Source organism: Lipotes vexillifer, unplaced genomic scaffold, assembly GCF_000442215.2.
Source record: "Lipotes vexillifer unplaced genomic scaffold, Lipotes_vexillifer_v1.1 scaffold602, whole genome shotgun sequence".
NCBI classification, from domain to species: Eukaryota; Metazoa; Chordata; class Mammalia; order Artiodactyla; family Lipotidae; genus Lipotes; species Lipotes vexillifer.
In genome coordinates this window covers 491,225-511,359 of record NW_006790307.1, presented here as the reverse complement: position 1 = coordinate 511,359, position 20,135 = coordinate 491,225, and the positions used below count along the sequence as shown (strand labels likewise).

At 40.0% G+C, this 20,135-nt stretch overlaps 1 protein-coding gene across 1 annotated transcript in view; it reads left to right on the top strand.

The window, feature by feature from the left end:
- Positions 1 to 17,866, top strand: part of KCNMB4 (potassium calcium-activated channel subfamily M regulatory beta subunit 4) — a 67,460-nt gene extending 49,594 nt beyond the window's left edge. Inside the window, exon 3 of the mRNA XM_007463542.1 lies at positions 17,305 to 17,866. Within this exon, the coding sequence (XP_007463604.1) occupies positions 17,305 to 17,473 (169 nt within the window). The 3' untranslated portion in view covers positions 17,474 to 17,866. The remainder of the gene's footprint in view (positions 1 to 17,304) is intronic.
- Positions 17,867 to 20,135: the final 2,269 nt, after the last annotated feature.

Below are 20,135 nucleotides of genomic sequence, written 5' to 3'. Positions count from 1 at the left end.
TGGGGGGGGGGGGGGCATTTGCATTCGAACCATGGGTGGGTGGGTGAGCCCTCATTGCTCTGCCCCTCCTTCAATTTTGCTAGTTAAGGAACTCCTGTCATCTTGATTTTATATCAAAAATCATGGGGGAAATGTTTCTTCACCTCCCTTTAAATGCCACATTCCAACCGTATACAATATGCCTAGCATTGTTCAGATGGTAAGAAGATACATTGACATTTGGGGGGATTCCTTACCCGCCTCATTTCCTTGAGAACCAAATTCTGAAGCTCTTGCCAGCCTTACAAATGCCCAATGGAATCCCTGCTCATATGCATATTTCGGGTGCATCAGTATGTTTGTCATCTTCTCCCTGGAAACGGCTTCTCACACCCACGTTGCAAGTGTGTGATCTGTGATTATATCTCCTGCTACTTTTCCATGTCCTCTTTGCCTGGAGGGAGGGATGAGAACATGATTCAGCTTAGGGAAATGATACAAAATGTGGCTATTAAAGTGATCTTTCAAAAGAGTCCTTTTCTATGTGTGCAGTTACTATGCTGGGTGCATCTCAGGTCTTCCTTCACCTGAAACAATGGAGTAGGTTTGAATCATGGGATCTCGGAATCACGATATTAGACAACCTGGAAGACACCAGCTCAACTGTAAGCCTGTGGCTACCATCTTCTTTAATTTCAAAGGGGAACCTCTACCCCATTTGTGGAAAGTTTGAGAAAAAGGCACTTAATAGCTTCTCTCAGTGATTATTTTTTTCGGTGTTTGCAGCCTTTTCTGTAAAGAGAGCTTCTCCTTCTGCTTTGTTATTGGCTTCACAAAGTGTCTCAGGGGCCCCATTATCTTATCTTACTCAGCAAGGGGAATATTGGGATGTCCTGGTTAATCAGTACTGTTGTTTTCTGTCCCTCCCAGCCCCTGGCTTGTTAGGAAGTTCCGTTTGCATCACTGAATTCTCAGACATGCTAGATCACAACAAGCATCTTTTGATGTTTAAGAATTATTTCCTCCAAGGAACTGAAAAGCCAAAGGGCATTTTGAGCATTAGCATCATAAACCAACATTTCTAATTTCTGAGGCTGTTTCTCCAGGAGTTAGCATGGCTGAGGTGGAAGATGGGCTTTGAGAGACTTCCTTTGGGAACATAATGGCCCACCCTTAAACGTCCACATTTCTGGTTAAGATCTGATTTAATATGAGATTAAATCATTAAATATTAGAGAAATAATGGTATGGAAGCATGCACATTTGTGAATAGTAGAAGGGGTTGGATAGAAATTATAAAACTTTTTTTTTTTTATAAACTAGAGGTAAAAGGATGAGAAATCAACAGTATTAAAATGACACTACCAGGGCTTCCCTGGTGGCGCAGTGGTTGAGAGTCCGCCTGCCGATGCAGGGGACACGGGTTCGTGCCCCGGTCCGGGAGGATCCCACATGCCGCGGAGCGGCTGGGCCCGTGAGCCATGGCCACTGAGCCTGCGCGCGTCTGGAGCCTGTGCTCTGCAGGGGGAGAGGACACAGCAGTCAGAGGCCCGCGTACTCCAAAAAAAAAAAAAAAAAAAAAAAAAAAAATGACACTACCAAACTATACACTTACTACCTCTGAATTTCCCTGTGTAGAAATTCTACCTCAGTTTTTAAATTCAGAGTTTTAAAAAGATTTTTGAAGGAAAGGTAAAGGGGAAAACAGTTCAGGAAGGTCAAATTTATGATGTGGTGTAAGCTTGTGGTTAAAATTAATATGGAGAATTACTAGTGCCATATCGTTTCGTGAAAGATGGAGTAAAGAACAATCAAGAATCTTTGGACACATTTGATAAGGAGTAAAGTTGAAAAGGAAATAGCAAAGATGTATTACGAAGACAAAAGAAATTTTATAGAAAAGAAGGAGACAGTTCCTTAGGGAGGATTAGAATGGAGGATTGTTTTAAAATTTTTGGAGTTCTGTTAATGATGTGGTTAGGAGCAGTGGGTATTGGGGGATGTGGTGGAACGCTAAGTAGGAGAAAGCACAGTGTAGGAAAGTGGTGTGGATGAAGGGAAGAGAACTGTTTTGTATTACCTTCAGGCAGGTGTGTTTGTATGTAAATGCCTTTGTCATAAAAGAGCAAAAGTTGAAAAAAGAATGAAAAAATAAATATTTTTTATAACTCAAGTTGGGACATTAGAAAAGAGTTTATTTTCTAGTTTTTTTTCGTTTTTTTTAGTTGCTTTTGTTGATGATTTAATTCTGAATGACTGACTGGGGAAAGGGATAGAAAACTTGCATTAGTAAGGAACTGATTATAGGATAGCAGCACGTGGCAGTGTGGTTGTCTAAATAATGGCTCCCAAAGATGTCCACATCCTAATCGCCATGTATTTTTGGTACCTTACCTTGTCACGTTATGTTACCTTGTATGGCAAAAGGGACTTTGCAGATGTGTTTAAGGATCTTGAGATGAAAGGCTTATCCTGGATTATCTGGGTAGGCCCTCAATGTATGGGTCTAAGGAGGGAGATAGTAGATCTGAGGAGAAGCATAAGATGTGACAATGGAAGCAAGAGACTGGAATGATGCAGAGAAGGGGCCAGGAACCAAGGAATGCAGAGAACCTCTAGAAGCTGGAAAAGGCAAGGAAACAGATTCTCCCCTACAGCCTCTGATAAGGAACAACCCTGCTAACTAGCACCTTCATTTTAGCACAGTGTATCAGAGTTCAGACTTCTAACCTGCAGAACAATAAGAGAATAAATTTGCATTGTTTTAAGCTGTTAAATTTGTTAGAGCAGCAATAGGAAACATACTGGTAGTAATTTGTAGATAGTATTAAGTGTAATTATCTTTTACAATGAATGTCTATGAGCCTTTCTTCAATTCTAAGCTTTAAAATTGCCACAAATTTCTAAAGATTTCAGTTCTGTGTTGTTACGTTCTATGGATTGACAAATTCAATTCTCCAAGTTTGGAAACGTGGATATGTACTTGGTTTGAGGCGTTAATGGAAAATCTCAGTTCAGTCTCCTTCTTGTGTGTCTCCTTTATTCCTCAAACAAAACACTTCACTTCTGGTAACCAAATGTGTGTGGGGTTTTCCCCACACCGAGCAGTTCTCCACGATACCATCTAGGTGTCCTACAATTTAACTCAATTCTGACACTATATACCTGGAGATAGGGCTCAAGCCCACAGGTTAAGTGTTTTGTCTCATAAGATTGCTCCCACCCCACTTCAGATCCCAACTACAAGCAGTAGGTTACCCACAATTTCTGTCTGACTTGGCTACAGATGGGAGGTTCTCATGACCCCCTCCTCAGGTCTGATTTGCTGGAGTGGCTCACAGAACTCAGGGAAATACTTACTTGGGTTTACCAGGCCGTATCTCGTTGTGGTTTTGGTTTGCATTTCCCTGATGATTAGTGATATTGAGCATCTTTTCATGTGCCTGTTGGCCATCTGTGTGTCATCTTTGGAAAAATGTCTATTCAGGTCCTCTGCCCATTTTTAAATCAGGTTGTTTTTTCTTTTGATGTTGAGTTATATGAGTTCTTTGTATATTTTGGATATTAACCCCTTGTCAGATGTACTATTAACAAATATCTTCTCCCATTCAGTAGGCTGTCTTTTGTTTTGTTGTGCAAAAGCTTTTTAGTTTGATGTAGTCCCATTTGTTTAGTTTTGCTTTGGTTTCCCTCGCCTGAGGAGCCATATCCAAACAAAGTACTGCTAAGGACGATGTCAAAGAGTGTACTGCCTATGTTTTCTTCTAGGAGTTTTAAGGTTTCGGGTCTTACATTTAAGTCTTTCATACATTTCAAGTTCATTTTTGTATATGGTGTGAGAGAGTTGCCTTTTTGTCATTTTAATTACAGTGTCTCTCAGTGTGGACTTCTTTGGATTCATCTTGTTCAGGACTCTCTGTGCTTCCTGGACTTGGGTATCTGTTTCCTTTTATAGGTTAAGGACGTTTTCAGCTATTATTTCTTCAAATAAGTGCTCTGCCCCTTTCTCTCTCTCTTCTCCTTCTGGGACCCCTATAATGCAAATGTCAGTATGCTTGATGTTGTCTCAGAAGTCCCTTAAACTATCCTCATTTTTTAAAATCCTTTTTTCTTTTTTCTGTTCAGCTTGGGTGATTTTTACTACTCTGTCTTCCAGGTCACTGATCTGTTCCTCTGTATCATCTACTGCTGATTCCTTCTAGTGTATTTTTTCTTTCAGCTATTGTATTCTTCAGCTTTGTTTGGTTCTTTATGTTTTCTAACCCTTTGTTAAAATTCTCACTGTGTTCATCCATTCTTCTCTTGAGTTTATTGATCTCATGATCATTACCTTTAACTCTTTATTTGGTAGCTTGCTTTTGCCCCTTTTTAAAGTTTTTTTTTTTTTTCTGAGGTTATGTCTTGTTCCTGCATTTGGAACATATTCCTCTGTTGCCTCATTTTACCTAATACTCTGTGTTTATGTCTATGTATTAGGTAGGTTAGTTGTTTCCTGATCTTGGAAAAATGGTATTATGTAAGAGACATCCTATGTGGTCCAATAGCACACTCCCCTCTTGTCACTGGAGCTATTTACTCTATGGGTGCCCTCTATGTGGGCTGCATGCACCCTTCTGTTGTGACAGGCCAACTACTGTGGATGTACTGGTAGGTGGGCCTAGCCCCAGCACAATTGGCTGCCAGACCCTGCCTTTGTAAGATGGCTATTAGCCTGCCCAGGACGACCCAGGGCTTGTGCTGGCCTGCTGGTGGGCACATACTCCCCTAGCACTAATAGGCTAGAGAGAGGACTCCAGAATGGCACTTGCCAGCACCAATGTCCTCATGGTAGAGCAAACCCCCCAAAATGGCTCCTGCCAGTGTCTGTGTCCCCAGGGGGAGTCCCAGTTACCTCCTTCCTCTCCAGGAGGCTCTCCATGACCAACAAATGGGTTTTCCCAGGCTGCATTCAAATTACTGCATCTTTGCTGGCACTCAGAGCAAATGATATTTCATGTGCACCCTTTAAGCACAGAGTCTGTGTTTCCTGTGTTGCACCAACTCTCCTGTACTCAAGTCCCACTGGTCTTCAATGCCAGACATTCTGGAGGCTTGTCTTCTCAGTGCAGGACCCCCAAGCTGGGGAGCTCAATGTGGTACTCAGACCTCTCACTCTTTGGGAAGAACCTCTGCAACTGTGATTATCCTCCTGTTTGTGGGTCATCTACCTGAGGGTAAGGATTTTGACTATACGTCATCTCCATCCCTCCTACCCATCTTGTGGTTCCTTCTTTTTTTTCTTTTTAATTTTATTTATTGGCTGCTTTGGGTCTTTGTTGCTGTGTGTGGGCTTTCTCTAGTTGCAGCGAGCATGAGCTACTCTTCGTTGCAGTGAGCGGGCTTCTCATTGCAGTGGCTTCTTTTGTTGCGGAGCACAGGCTCTAGGCATGTGGGCTTCAGCAGTTGTGGCACACGGGCTCAGTAAGTTGTGGCTCATGGGCTCTAGAGCGCAAGCTCAGTAGTTGTGGCCCATGGGCTTAGTTGCTCTGTGGCATGTGGGGTCTTCCTGGACTAGGAATTGAACCCGTGTCTCTTGCATTGGCAGGCGAATTCTTAACCACTGTGCCACCAGGGAAGTCCCATGATTCCTTCTTTGTATCTTTAGTTATGGAAAAACTTTTATGCTAGTCTTTAAGTTGTTCTCATAGATTGTTGCTCTGTAAATAGTTGTAATTTTGGTGTTCTTTTGGGAGGAGGTGAGTTCAGGTTCTTCTTACTCCACCATCTTGACTACTGACACTACCTTGCTCTTCTTTTATTAAAGAAAAGAATTGAGTATCTTTTCGTATGAATATTAGCTATTTGTTTTTATTTTTGCCTATGGGTCTTTGTGGAGGTTTTTTTGGCTATACAAAAATGTATACATTTCTATAATTGGATCATCCATATTTTCTTAATAGTTTCTACATTTCATGTCTTAGAAATTAGGGTTGCTAAATTTAGCAAACTAAAATACAAGAAACGCAGTTAAACATTAATTTCTGATAAACAATGAATAATTTCTTAGTATAAGTAAGTCCAGTATAATATTTGGGACATACTTATATCAAAAAACCCCATTACAAAGACCTTTTTTTTTCTCATTCCAAGGTTTTTTGTTTTTTGGGGTTTTTTTGCAGTACGCTGGCCTCCCACTGTTGTGGCCTCTCCCTTTGCGGAGCACAGGCTCCGGACGCGCAGGCTCAACGGCCATGGCTCACGGGCCCAGCCGCTCCGCGGCATGTGGGATCTTCCCAGACTGGGGCAAGAACCCGTGTCCCCTGCATCGGCAGGCGGACTCTCAACCACTGTGCCACCAGGGAAGACCCCCAAGGTTATTTTTAAACATTCAGTTGTTCTTCTAGAACATTCACAGTTTGTTTTTTAAAATTAAGTTTCTGATCCATCTGGATTTTTTCCTTTTTTTTCTTTGGTGGAAAGAATAAGATGGGGAACGAATGCTTTTTCCCCAAATGATCAGTATTGTCCCAACACAATTTATTGAACAACCCATCTTTCCCACTGATTTAAAATGGTATTAGATTTTCACTTTAAAAACTGAGTAGGGTACACAAGGTGAGAACTGTTGTGGAATAACCTGTCTCAAATAGAATGTAGATGTCTTCTTTTCTCTAGTTTATTTCTGTTTAAACCTTAAATTTAAGCATTTTGCCCAGAAAACACTTACACCCCTATGTGAAATAAGTAACTTACCTGGTAACTCAGAGACCCACAAACCAAATTACCCCGAAGAACAGCTTTTCTTAAGAAAAACCCAGAGGAATTGCTGGGTCAAAACAGTCATCCACTTTACAAAATCCTCCTCTTCTTTGATGCCGCCAGGGAGCTGAAAGTCATGCTCTCCAACAGTCACAGTCACGGATACAGGTGACTCTTCCTGAGCAGCTCACAGAGGTGGGTGGAAGAGGAAAGGATTTCATGCAAATTTAATGCAGTCTTAGGTCTGCCTTAGAGACTATCTGGATAGTTTAAATTTTTTTTCCATTTTTTTTAATGGAACAAAAACAGGATTTATAATTATGCCAAGCTGAATCTAGGATAAAATTGATTCATTGATTTGCCTTTTTTTTTTTTTTTTTTTTTTGCCGTATGTGGGCCTCTCACTGCTGCGGCCTCTCCCATTGCGGAGCACAGGCTCCGGACGAGCAGGCCCAACGGCCATGGCTCACGGGCCCAGCCGCTCCACGTGATTTGCCTTTTTTAAAGACAAAAAAAGTCATAAGCATACTCCTGGTTTTCAGGTCTTGGCAATAATCCCTCTTTTTTTCCTGAAAACTCAGGAGAGATTTTCTCAGGCAGGGATTATCCGTAATGGGCCCATTACCTCAGGGTTCTTAGACTCAGGCTGGGGAAGCAGATAGATGTATAGAAAATAATTACTACACAGTGTGGATAAGAACTTAAAAGAAGTTTTTTACTCTGGGAGCACAAAGCTGCCATGGTTTTCCCAGGCCTCTGCTTTAGAAAAGCTGGGTTGAGACAGCTGCTTGTCTGGGCTGCATCTGTAGAGACAACCATCCTAATCAGTAGGAAAATGTTTGCTAAATAAGCCCAACCACTATAATAATTTAATGTTGTTAAATGATGGCTTGGGATAACTTTAGGGGATATTTGTGTTCCTAGCCAAGGGACTAGTGTTATTGATGTTTTTCCCTTGCTTGTCTCTATCCGAGGTGCATATGTTAGAATTAAAAGTACAGTTGACCCTTAAACAACACATATTTGAACTGCACAGGTCCACTTATACATGGGCTTTTCTTCGTTAAATACTATGGTACCATAGTATTGAGGTTGGTTGAATCCATGGATGCAGAACTTGGGATACGAATGGCTAACTGTAAAGTTATATGCAGATTTTTGACTGTGTGGAGATCGGTCCAGTCCCCCTAACCCCCAACTTGTTCAGGGGCAACTGTAATCATTAGCTTGTTAAGCCTGTTCTCTTTCTCAACACTCTTACACTGTTAGCCACTGTTATGGCTACAAGGGGCAAAGGAGGCTGAGGGGAATGAGGATATCTATATACCAAAAGGAACTTTAATTTGATCAAAAGAATTTCCTATGACTTCAGCCTGGCAGTCTTAGACTGAAGAAGACATTTGTAGGAGATATGTTACTGCCAACATTTTTTAATCATTTTCTGAGTTGTGCGCCCCAAATTTGTAATGACAGTCATCAACATTACCACTCCTTATGGAATATTGAATACTCACTATTAGGCAGCCATCTGCCTACACACCTTGCATGCATTATCTCATTTACTCCTCAGGAGAACCCTATAACGTAGGTATTATTATCCCCATTTTACAGATGAAAGATTAGGACTCAGGGATTAAATACTTTTCTTTAGATCATGTAGTTAACAAGTTGTAAAGCCCATATTTAAACCCAGGTTCGTCTAACTCAAGTTCATGTTCTGAAATACTGTCCTACACTTCCAAGACTTAGAACTTTCCATCAGGGTGGACTTAAAGTATAATCTTTCTTATTTATAATTAATTTAACCCTTTACTGCTGCAAATATCATACCTGCCAGTTTTGCTCAACGCAAATTTCTCTTTCTGGAAACTGCAAGTTTGGGGCTCGATTTAATTTCCTCCATGAAGAACAGGCAAGCTTGAGGAACAACTCTTATACAATTAAACATTACTACTCTGAGTTCACCTAATTGGAGAAAATAGTTAAGAAAATGTAAGGATGTTTATAACATTTATAGACCTTTAATCAGCCTTTCATCCACAGATAGGTGCCATCTATGGAGCAAAGCCATGATGTTGATAGAGTACCTCCCAAGCTTTTAAAAGCCCTTATCACAATATCATTGTTGGAGTCACGTGGACAAAAATGGGCTCACCATAGAGCAAATCACCATAAAGAATACTGCAAAGGGTCTCTGTGTTCCGGTCCCTGTTTCCTACTGTAATTTATAGAAATAACTTGATAACTAGATTAGATGTTAGGTGCCTTCCTGTGATCATATAAGAAGGTAAACATTCTTTTCTCCTCTCTTGGCAACTTCTTATGATTGCTTCAAACAGCAACTAAACAAACACATTAGTTAATTACTCTCAGTAAGGACAGCTCAGTTATGCCAAAACCAAATTCAGTGTTTTTATCAGCTAATCTTCAGCATCTGTCGGTTACAAGAAAAATCTTTTAAAAACCATGACAGTAGATCAAGTGAGTTTCTTCATGGGGTGCATTTTAATTCAGTCTCCTTCTAGAAAGTGCGTAGCATAGAGTCTTGCTGAAAACTTTCAAGAGCTGTCTGAAGCCCGACTCCAGGAAGACAAAATTATCTGCGTGAGGTATCATTTTGTCACTTCCACGTCAGAATCTAACCTGACAGAAGACTCTCCTTTCAACCAATAACAGAGACTGCTCCTCAGTGATTTCAGTCTTGAACCATTTGCTCTTCAGTTATTGTGAAAAACTGTGCTGATACATTTGATATTAAAAAAGAATTGTTGGGGGCTTCCCTGGTGGCGCAGTGGTTGAGAGTCTGCCTGCCGATGCAGGGGACACGGGTTTGTGCCCCGGTCTGGGAAGATCCCACATGCTGCGGAGTGGCTGGGCCGGTGAGCCATGGCCACTGAACCTACATGTCCGGAGCCTGTGCTCCACAACGGGAGAGGCCACAACAGTGAGAGGCCCGCGTACTGCCAAAAAACCCAAAAAAACAAAAAAAAAACATTGTTGGTAGGGTTGCGGGCATGAGTGACAGAGAGGGAGTACGAAGAAACTTTTGCGGTGATGGACATGTTTACCGTCTTCATTATGATGATGATTTCACAAGTGTATACGTGTGTCAGACTCATCAAATTGTATACTTTAAGTGCATGCAGTTTGTTGTATATCAATTGTAGCTCAGTAAAGCTGGGAAAAAAATAAAAAGCATTGTTTAGGTCAGGTATTCCCAGATGTGAGTAATCGTCAGCCTTGCCTGAAAACTTACTTAAAACCTCAGTAGAATTGAGACCTTGGAATCAGTATTTGAAAACCCCTCACATGGTTTCATTAACCAGCTTTGTAAAACTGCTATTAAGGGCCTTTAAATGTGTTATACAGATTGCTTTATGTAAAAACACATACGACCTAATTTATCGAGTTTAGCCCTAGCAAAAAGTTCGATCTGGTGAATTGGCATGCTTCCTTTTTTTAATATGGCAGCTGTGTAACTCATCTCTGTTCTTTTTTCCCTTGGGCACTGGGATGCTCAGAGGTAAGTTGCACTTATGCTTAAGGTAGGAGCTTTTCTTAGCCTGGGATTTCTATATTATCCCCATCCTAGTTACATTGTACTTATTCTTTACCGTCAGTTTAAGGATTTTATTGTCCTTAAGTTTTTTGTTTTTATTTTTATCTATTTCAGATTCTTTTTAAAAGTAGGTCATGTTACAAATAATAAACAAGATTTAGAGCAGGAATAGATAGCACCTATTCAGAAGGTTCAGAGGATGAAATCATTACCTTTTTTATGTCATTTGGCTATGCTGCTATACCAGAGGCCTGGCATATTGAACTGGTATTATGCCTGCAGAATTATTTTATGATTGTGATAATGACGAGGCATTTATAGACTTTAAAATGAGATTTCATCAAAACACATAAGTGCAATTTCTGGTAATGATACAGCATATTCTTTCTCATAGAAATATGGGTAAAGCTTGACAATTAAAAAAGTTTCCAGTATTTATTGTATACCTGATGTGTAAATGTACATAATTGACACACGTCTGTTCTGAAAGCGTTTAATGAGTGCTCTAAAGATTGACAGAATTTTGCAAGATGAAATAAATTAGAAATGTGTGAAGAAAATAAGACAAAGCATGAGGGGTCTGGTTGGCACAAAAACGTCATTATAGTCTTGCTAGAGATGGGCCAAAATTTTAACTTTCTAGCATGAAAAGGAAATTTCTCTGCTCAGATAAGAAGTGCCTGTGATAATAAATCTAGAAAGATTTCTGTTTCCTGTAGGATCTTTGAAGGAGATCATCTTGTATTTGGATGGGTACAATTACCATCATGAGATACTGGTAAATTATAATGCAGTTCACATTTTTACACGAACTGGTTAAGATGAGTATAAGAAATTTTCCAGTCCATTAAAAAAAATAGGTCGCCATTTCCTCTCCCTGTTAGCCATCAGAACAAGCATTGTGAGGTAGAAGAAATCTCCTTTGGTGAAACAAAGTCAAAGGGAATCTATTTTTTATATTGAGGATGATACACACCAAATCTTTGACTTCTCATCTGGTATAGCTAAGTCTGCTGCTAGCCTATGGGGTGCCTTTTTACCAATTAGGACAAAGCCCCCCCCCCCCCGGGCAAATCTAGCGCTGAGGTCTGTATTTCCACCCCCTATCCCTGCTCCCATTACCAGCCCCCCTGCTGCCCTCCTGTCTTATCCCAGGGCACTTTCATGCAGTGCACATTTTTTTTAACTACTTGAATTTTTCACAGTGCTTACTAAACTTTATTATGTTTTAGAGTCACCCAAGAGCTTCTCAAAAATGCAGATTTCTGGATACCACAATCTCCAATTCTGATATAGTGAACTAGGGGTTGAAACCTGGGAGGTTGCATTACAGCAAACAGCAGAGGTGATTCAAATTTGAGAAAAGCTGGCTGAGGAGTAAATAGTACAGGTTTAAAAATCATACTCATAGGGTTTCAGATCATTATTTTAAGTTGTGTAATCTTGGGAAAACTAATCTCTCTTTGCCTCAGTTCCTTTGATTATAAAATGACAAACATTCTTCCAGCACAGGGTTATTTTAAGGATCAAGAGAGATTAAATATTCTACCAGAGTACCTGGAGGGTAGTAAGCACTTAAAAACACTGGCTACTGTTATCACAATATACTTTCTTTTTTTAAATAAATTTGTTTATTTTATTTATTTATTTTTGGCTATGCTGGGTCTTCGTTGCTGTGTGCAGGGTTTCTCTAGTTGCAGCAAGCATGGGCTACTCTTCGTTGCAGTGCACAGGCTTCTCATTGCAGTGGTTTCTCTTGTTGTGGACCAGGGGCTCTAGGTGCACGGGCTTCAGTAGTTGTGGCACGCGGGCTCAGTAGTTGTGGCTCGCAGGCTCTAGAGTGCAGGCTCAGTAGTTGTGGTGCATGGGCTTAGTTGCTCTGCGGCATGTGGGATCTTCCCGGACCAGGGCTTGAACCCGTGTCCCCAGCATTGGCAGGCAGATTCTTAACCACTGCGCCACCAGGGAAGTCCACAATATGCTTTCAAAGCTCAACTCAGGGTAAGTCCAACCCTTAGGAAAGTATTTTTAAGGGAACCCACAGACAGCACTTACTCTTTTTTTTTTTTTTTAACATCTTTATTGGGGTATAATTGTTTTACAATGGTGTGTTAGCTTCTGCTCTACAACAAAGTGAATCAGTTATACATATACATACGTTCCCATATCTCCTCCCTCTTGCGTCTCCCTCCCTCCCACCCTCCCTATCCCACCCCTAGCACTTACTCTTGTTTTATGATATTTGTACGCATCCCTCCTCAGGGCTTAAAAGTGTTTCTACACAGCCCCAAACAAATCTCTTGCTTACTTCTTTGAAGTCCTCAGATACAAAGTAATCATCATTTTTTGTTTGTTTGTTGCTTATTGCCTACATCCTCATCACCATCCTGATTTTAATACATACTATTCAGATCTCATCAGGCCATTTATCTAGTTTGCCAAATGCTGAAAACAGTGGTTCTTTTTTTAAAAGTTTCTCTTTAGTGCGACCATTATGGAATTATGGAAAACTGCATTCTAAGTCTAAACCCCTTTGGAAATAATTTTTGCTAACCCATGTGAAATCTGCCTGGTAAAATTGCAGGAAGCTGAGGCGGAGGTGGGGTGTTCCCTTCAATTATGGCACTAAAGTCCCAGTTTGAAAGAGCCAGATTTTAATTATATCACAAGGACAATTTAGAGATTATCTCAGTAAATCCTATGACTGAATGATGGACTTAAGCATTACTCTGCAGAGAAATAAGTTTTTCCTATAGGGGAGGAAAAACTGTTTTTCCTTCTACCCCTCTTAGGTTCATTGCCCTGGGCCCTGTAAATTAGATTGACAAGAGACTGATTAACAAGAGAAAAACAGAGCAGTTTATTAACATGTACACTGTGCATACACATGAGAGCACTCAGTGATGAGCAGCTCAGAGAGGTGGTTAGAACTTGGGCTTATGCCATCTTTTTTTTTTTTTAAAAAAAAAAAAGCAGTAAATTGTTAGAGAAGTGACAAGACGAAGGAAAAGGACCTTGAGTTTCTAGGGCAGCTTATTGTAGGAAGGTAAATATATGCGGAACTAATGGAAGGTAAGTGCTGAGTTAATAAAGTTTGTTTTCCCTCTGGTGCCATCTCCGGGCTGTTAGGGTATAGAGTTGTCTCCAGTGATTAACTTCTGTCCTTCCAGGAAGAGAAAGGAGGAGAACTTTCTTTACAAATGTATGTCCTGCTTTTAGGCAAATAGGGAAAGTGTGAAGAGCTCTCTTTGAAGCTGCTGCTTCTCAGTTGCCTTCAGTTCAAAATAACCCTTATGCCAAAGTGGCATATTCTGTACCCTTCATTCCCATCGAAGGAGACTGTGGGGCATCTTAGAACCGTATGAAATGGAAACAGACACTAGTTATTTTTAAAGAAACCATGTACACTTTTATATAATATTTTTACCTCAAAGAAGGCTCTTGAAGCGATTACAAATTCAACATGGCTAACTCAAGTGAATGATGTTGTTTTGTCATTTGAAATATTAAAATCGAATTTTGCCCCAAGGGCTTTTTTGAGTGTGGAATGCTAAGCAGTTTCTAGATAAAACAAATATCTGGGTCCATCATTTTCCAGTTATTATTTTCTCTCCTCCTTCTACTCACATTCTTTTTTAGTAAATGTTCTTCAAACTGTGTTTCAGAAAATATGTATAATGGTTCCAACCACCCTCATCTGTGGCTATTTTCCTGGCTCAGTTGTACAATACAGTAGTGCCCCCTTCTCTGCAGATGGGGGATATGTTCCAAGACCCCCAGTGGATGGATGCTTCAAACCATGAATAGTACCGAACCCTATATATACTATGATTTTTCCTATACATACATACCTGTGACAAACTTTAATTTATAAATTAGGCACAGTAAGAGGATATGTGAATTGCCAGGATCACTACTCTTGTGCTTTGGGGTCAATATTAAGTAAAATAAGGGTGACTTGAACACAAGCACTGCAATATCATGACACTGGATCTGATAACCATGACAGCTACTACGTGACTAACAGACAGGATACGCTGGACAAAGGGATGATTCACATCCTGGGTGGGACGGAGCAGACGACAACAGATTCCATCATGATGCTCAAAACGGCACACAATTTAAAACTGATGAATTGTTTACTTCTGGAATTTTCCGTTTAATATTTTCAGACCTCAGTTGACTCGAGGTAACTGAAACCACGGAAAGCAAAACCACCGATAAGGGGAGGGACTACTGTGTTGTGGTAAAGGATTCAGCTTCAACAATACTGACTGGAGAAGAGAGGTAAAAGAAGATGCTCACTGAAGCATTTTACTAGAAAAATAGCTGTAAAACACGTTAGTATAGAAATCACATGCAAATTCATTAAAATAGTGTTAAAAATTCAAGTCCCCCTCTGCCAACCCCCCTCCTTTTTTTAAACCATTTTAACCGCATATAAGTATATAGTCTGTGGTATTAAGGACATTCACATTATTGTACACTCTCACCCTCTGATGAAGAATCTAGTTCATCTTTGTACAAATCAATTCTGCAGGAGTAGAACAATCCAAGAAAGAAGGGGAGGGGAGGAGAGGGGAAAGAAAAGTAAGAAGGAAGGGAGGGAGGAAAGCCACGCCGAGAAGCTTTCACCTTCCCTTGCACATGCAGGTAGAGGGTCTGACAGCAGTGAGCTCTCGTAGCTGGAAAAAGAACCATGGCAGTGCTGCAGGTGGGATTTCAAAGACTGGAAAATATGACTAGAACTGTATTGTGCCCTGACTATTTTTGGACCCAGGCCTCTGCTTTTTCACATTCAAGGCTTGAAGTCTGTTGAGATTTTTGCATGGCTAACAAGGCTGCAATTGGGATGGTTTCCCCTTCACCAGTAGCAAGCCATTACTTAGCACCATCTATGTGCAGAATAAACAGGCAATGACAAAGTCAAGGGTCTTACAGAAGCAAAGGATACGCACATTAATATATATCACAAATTAATGGTAGCGCAAGTTTTGAAGACAATGTGTTGCTATAGGAATTCATAAAAAGGAGTAACTTCTGCAAGCTAGGATGATTTTTGCTTAATTGTTACAGTGACTCTGCATTCACTTAGTTCAAATTTTAATTGAAATCAAATGTCAATAAAAATCTCACTTTATGTGCAGGATTTGAAATGATATTATGCACGAAAAAGGGCACGGCTTACGTAATTTCAAAGCCAGTCTGCAAAACCGTTTTTATTAATGCTACATGATGGCTGCATTACAGATAGAAGAGACATATCCAACATTCTTTGTCAGTCTTCTGGGAAAATAGGTCTTGAATTATGAGAGCTGTGGTTAGTGAGAGCGTCTCAGGAATACATTCCGCTGTTAAATGCACTGCTCTTATACTCTAAAGCCTCTGATGTTCTTGAGGGCAATTGGACTGACTGTTCCGCATTATTTTATTTTCTGGTGGAAGCATTGCTACTCTAGCATAATGGAACAGATTTTCCTGCGGCTGAAATGGAAATATCTTGGAAAATGTAAACCTCTTGTATGAAAGCTAAATTCCCAGGATCTCTCTCTAGTGGCCAAAGATGACAGATCATGGCTTGTGGAATGTATCTCATCTTCACTTCCCGTGAATGAGACCAATGTTGGAATTGCAAATAGAAGCCCCACATTGATAAGATTGAGATATATTGCTAAGACTTTGCAAAATATATCACGAAAGTGGCCAGTGGTTTAAAATGATGGCTAACCCTACCCAGAAGCATGGAAAAATGCATTAAATCCAGCCATTCACTAGTCTGTTCATTATTAAAAACCTTCACAGGGTGAAGCTGAGTCGACCTGAAGACTACACCATAGGTCTTTCTGTCTAAATTCAAATAGTGACTTTAACTGACTATTTTTGTAAATTAAGATCATTTGGCAGGTACATGAAAAAATGCTCAACATCACTAATCATCAGGGAAATGCAAATCAAAACCGCAATGAGATATAACCTCACACCTGTCAGAATGGCTATTATCAAAAAGACAAAAGTAGTGTTGGTGAAGATGTGGAGAAAAGGGAACCTCTGTGCACTGTTGCGGGGAACGTAAATTGGTGCAGCCACTATGGAAACAGTATGAAGCTTCCTCAAAAAATTAAAATTAGAACTACCATATGATCCAACAATTTCACTTCTGGGTATTTATCTGAAGAAAATGAAGACACTAATTTGAAAAGATATATGTACCCACGTTTATTGCAGCATTACTTAACAATAGCCAAGACATGACAACAACCTGTGTCCAACAATGGATGAATGGCTAAAGAAAATGTGATTTTACATATAAATTATATATTATATATATAATGGAATATTATTCAACCATAAAAAAAGAACAAAATCTTGCCATTTGTGACAACATGGATGAACCTTGAGGGTATTATGCTAAGTGAAATAAGTCAGAGAAAGACAAATGTCATATGATTTCACTTATATGTGTCATATGATTTTACTTACATGTGGAATCACATATAAATATATAAATACATTTAAACGACAACAACAACAAACAACTGGGCTTATAGATACAGAGATTGCATTGGTGGTTGCCAGAAGTGGAGGGTTGGGGAAGTGGGCAGAATGGGTGAAAGGGGTAAAAAACAAAACAAAACATCATTTGGGTTTGGGTTTGTTTGACAGTGCCAACCCGAAAGCAATTTTTAGACTGATTCAGCAGACATTAAAAGATGCGTGAGAAAGTGGACTATGTTAAGCAACTTAGAATGGAGGAAAATAATAGTGTAAGAGATTGCTATACTTTTGACATTTTACATGTAAATCACATTCTAACTAATATGCATCAATTACTTGATTCACGACCTCAGAACTTTTCATAATGGATTTGAAGCACAAAGTACAGTATTTATAGTCAGCGTGAAGTCTCTGCTTTCAATGATGGTTATGACCTTTGGGCTAGAGCGCAAGTTGAGCTCCGCGCTGTGAAGAGTTATGTCATGCCAAGGCAGTTGACCACTCTTTCTTTCCTATTCTCCACTGTCTTGCAGACCAGATGATGTGCTCCTGCATCGCACGCATAATGAGATTGTCCTCCTGCATTGCTTCCTCTGGCCCCTGGTGACATTTGTGGTGGGCGTTCTCATTGTGGTCCTGACCATCTGTGCCAAGAGCCTGGCAGTCAAGGCAGAAGCCATGAAGAAGCGCAAGTTCTCTTAAAGGGGAGTCGGCTTACGGGAAGCAAAGCACAGAAGCTGCACTCATCTGCACACATCTACCTGCAGAGCCTGCTTCCTGGCGCAGGAGATGGAAGGGGCTGTGAGAGGTCTCTGAGAGGCTCCCCCTCAACGATAGCAGAAACAGGCACAACCGGAAGACTTGGAACCTCATAGATTGTTTTCCATGTGTTGTAGCGATGGCTAAAGGGTCAAGCTGTAAGGAGTATCTGTTTCAGAAAATCCAATAGAACTTAATTTTCTTTGGGAAGTAACAGTATATAATTGTACAGTGTAGAATACAAACCATTATGATTTATGCTACTTAAAAATATTAAAAAGAGAGTGGTCTGTGTTCTTTTCTATTTTCTTTTTTATGCTTAGAACACCAGGGTTTTAAAAAAGGGTCTTACGGGTTTCATTTGATTTTGCTAGATTAAACTTTTACTTGGAGACAGGAATTCCTGCACAAGTCTTGACCTCACAATGTAATCCCCAGTTTCCACTATTAAAGAGTACCTTTTGACTCCTGCTTGAAAAAGGAAAACTGCACTGTTAACTCAGACTCCAGTCACTCCTGTGACTCTTCAGCAAGGAACCCTCAGAGATTGGGAAAACATTCTCCACTCTTGCCTTTGCCTCTGCATTGTTTTTCACCAGATTATTTCTTAAGAGAGGGAGATGATTCTGAACAAGGCCTGTCCTAGCTCTAAGAGGACTGTGCCTCTTCATTCACCTGTTCAGGTTATTTTTGATGGATTTTATCTCTGTGCAGTAGGATGTACATGATGTGAAGGACACTTTTCAGCTTAGTTAAATGCTATTTTCATTTCTTTTTCTTTTAGGTCAGAAAAAAAAAATAGTCAAAATCAGTTAAACATTCTATTATATTTTCTTTGTCCTTCCTTTGATGTTTTCAGTATTAAAACGAAAATATTGCTGCAGTTGTTTCGTTTGCTTGGACACACCTGGAGATGCAAAGCCAGCTCACATCACTCTGCTGATGAGCTCTCTGTGCCTTTATCAAAAGTTCATTGAGGAGACCATACTTCTTTGCATCTGTTCATAAACTCAGATTGCAAATATCAATCACAGGTCTCAGTGAATATCAAACCTACCCTATTTATTTACCATGTGGATCAAACTTTTGTTTCGATGAGATGTACATTTTTGGTCAAGGAAAAACTGACAACATAATCTCTTTTTTGCTTTCTTCTAATATTCTTCAGACGTGCTTCTATCAGAATAAAGGCAAATTGGAATTTAGGGGCAAGCTTCCCTCAGTTATTTGTGCAGCATTCTAAGAAAGATACGTGTTAGTGGAATGATGATTTCCTGACTTTTAGTCCACATACCAATGTTTTCTTAATTCTAGAACGCAAGTAATTGAGTGAGCCATTGTCTTCTGTGGAAGACTAGGGTGTTGGATGATATTTTTCTTCCAATTCAAGTGTTACAGATTTCACTGTGAAAAAGGCCTTGAACACACTATTTATGACATCCTTTGAGGCAGCTACAGTGCCTTGACTTCAATCCCAGTTTTCTGTTGCAGCATCCCTGTTGTCTTAGCAACACAGTGAACCATTCTGAAGCACAGAGTAACATGAAACTGGGAATCAGAGAAAGTCACCTTTGCATCACATTGTGAGAGATAAAGTCTACTTTATCCATTTTTATCTTAACCCAATAATCTGTGATTAAGTGATTACAGGGAGTAGATAAAAATAGTGCATCAACATTTGTGTTGGTAAAAAGGGAAGGTGATATATATTGATGAGTTTTTATTTACCAGTTTTTTACTCATCCATTTATATTAACTAAATGCTTCCATTTAGGCTCAAAGAGTATACCTGATTATATTCTGTAGGCTGATTTTTTGGAAAAAAGGAGAAGCATGCTGAATGACTGAGGTCACATATAGTTTTAAGGTCTTCCTTGCTTGTAGCCAGTTAAATTTGAGGTTCTTTATTATACTTATCATTGAAGATAGAATTTGAAGGAACAAGAAGACATTTTTAAGATCATAGAAGGTAAAGAAGTTTAACTTCTTAATATTTTAATTTTCTTTTTTATATAAGCAAGGAAATGGTATAAGCTGCTAGAACAGAAACCCCAAAATATCATGACTCATGTAAGATAGGAGTTGATTCCTTTCTCATATAGCAATCCAGAGGTAGTTGAGAAGTCCAGGACAGGGAGGGTAGCCTCTGTTTCATAAGGTAATCAAGGGATCCAGAATTTGTCTACCTTGTTGTCCTCTCATTACCAAATGTGTTATTCTTCCCATAGTCAAAGCTGGCTCAAAGAAGCACAGCCAATTTGTAGCCTGTGAAAAGAGAAGAATTTGGGAGCTAGCTATTTCCTTTTAAGGAAGCTCCACCCATCACTGTACTCAGAGTCCATTCGTGAATACTGACTACATAACTATACCTGGCTTCAAGGACTGCTGGAACATGTTTTCTCCAGCTAGATGGACATATGTCCTACTAAAACTCCGGGGGAAAAACAAAAGGAGAGAGTGAATGCTACAGTAAAAGACAGGAATGGTGGGCAGCTGTCCATGGCCGGTGCCATGATGAACATCTGAGCAGGGATGACAAAGATCTCTTGCCCTGGCAGGATATACAGTCCTTGCTTAGACTTTGCTCTCTGGGAGGAACGCCCTT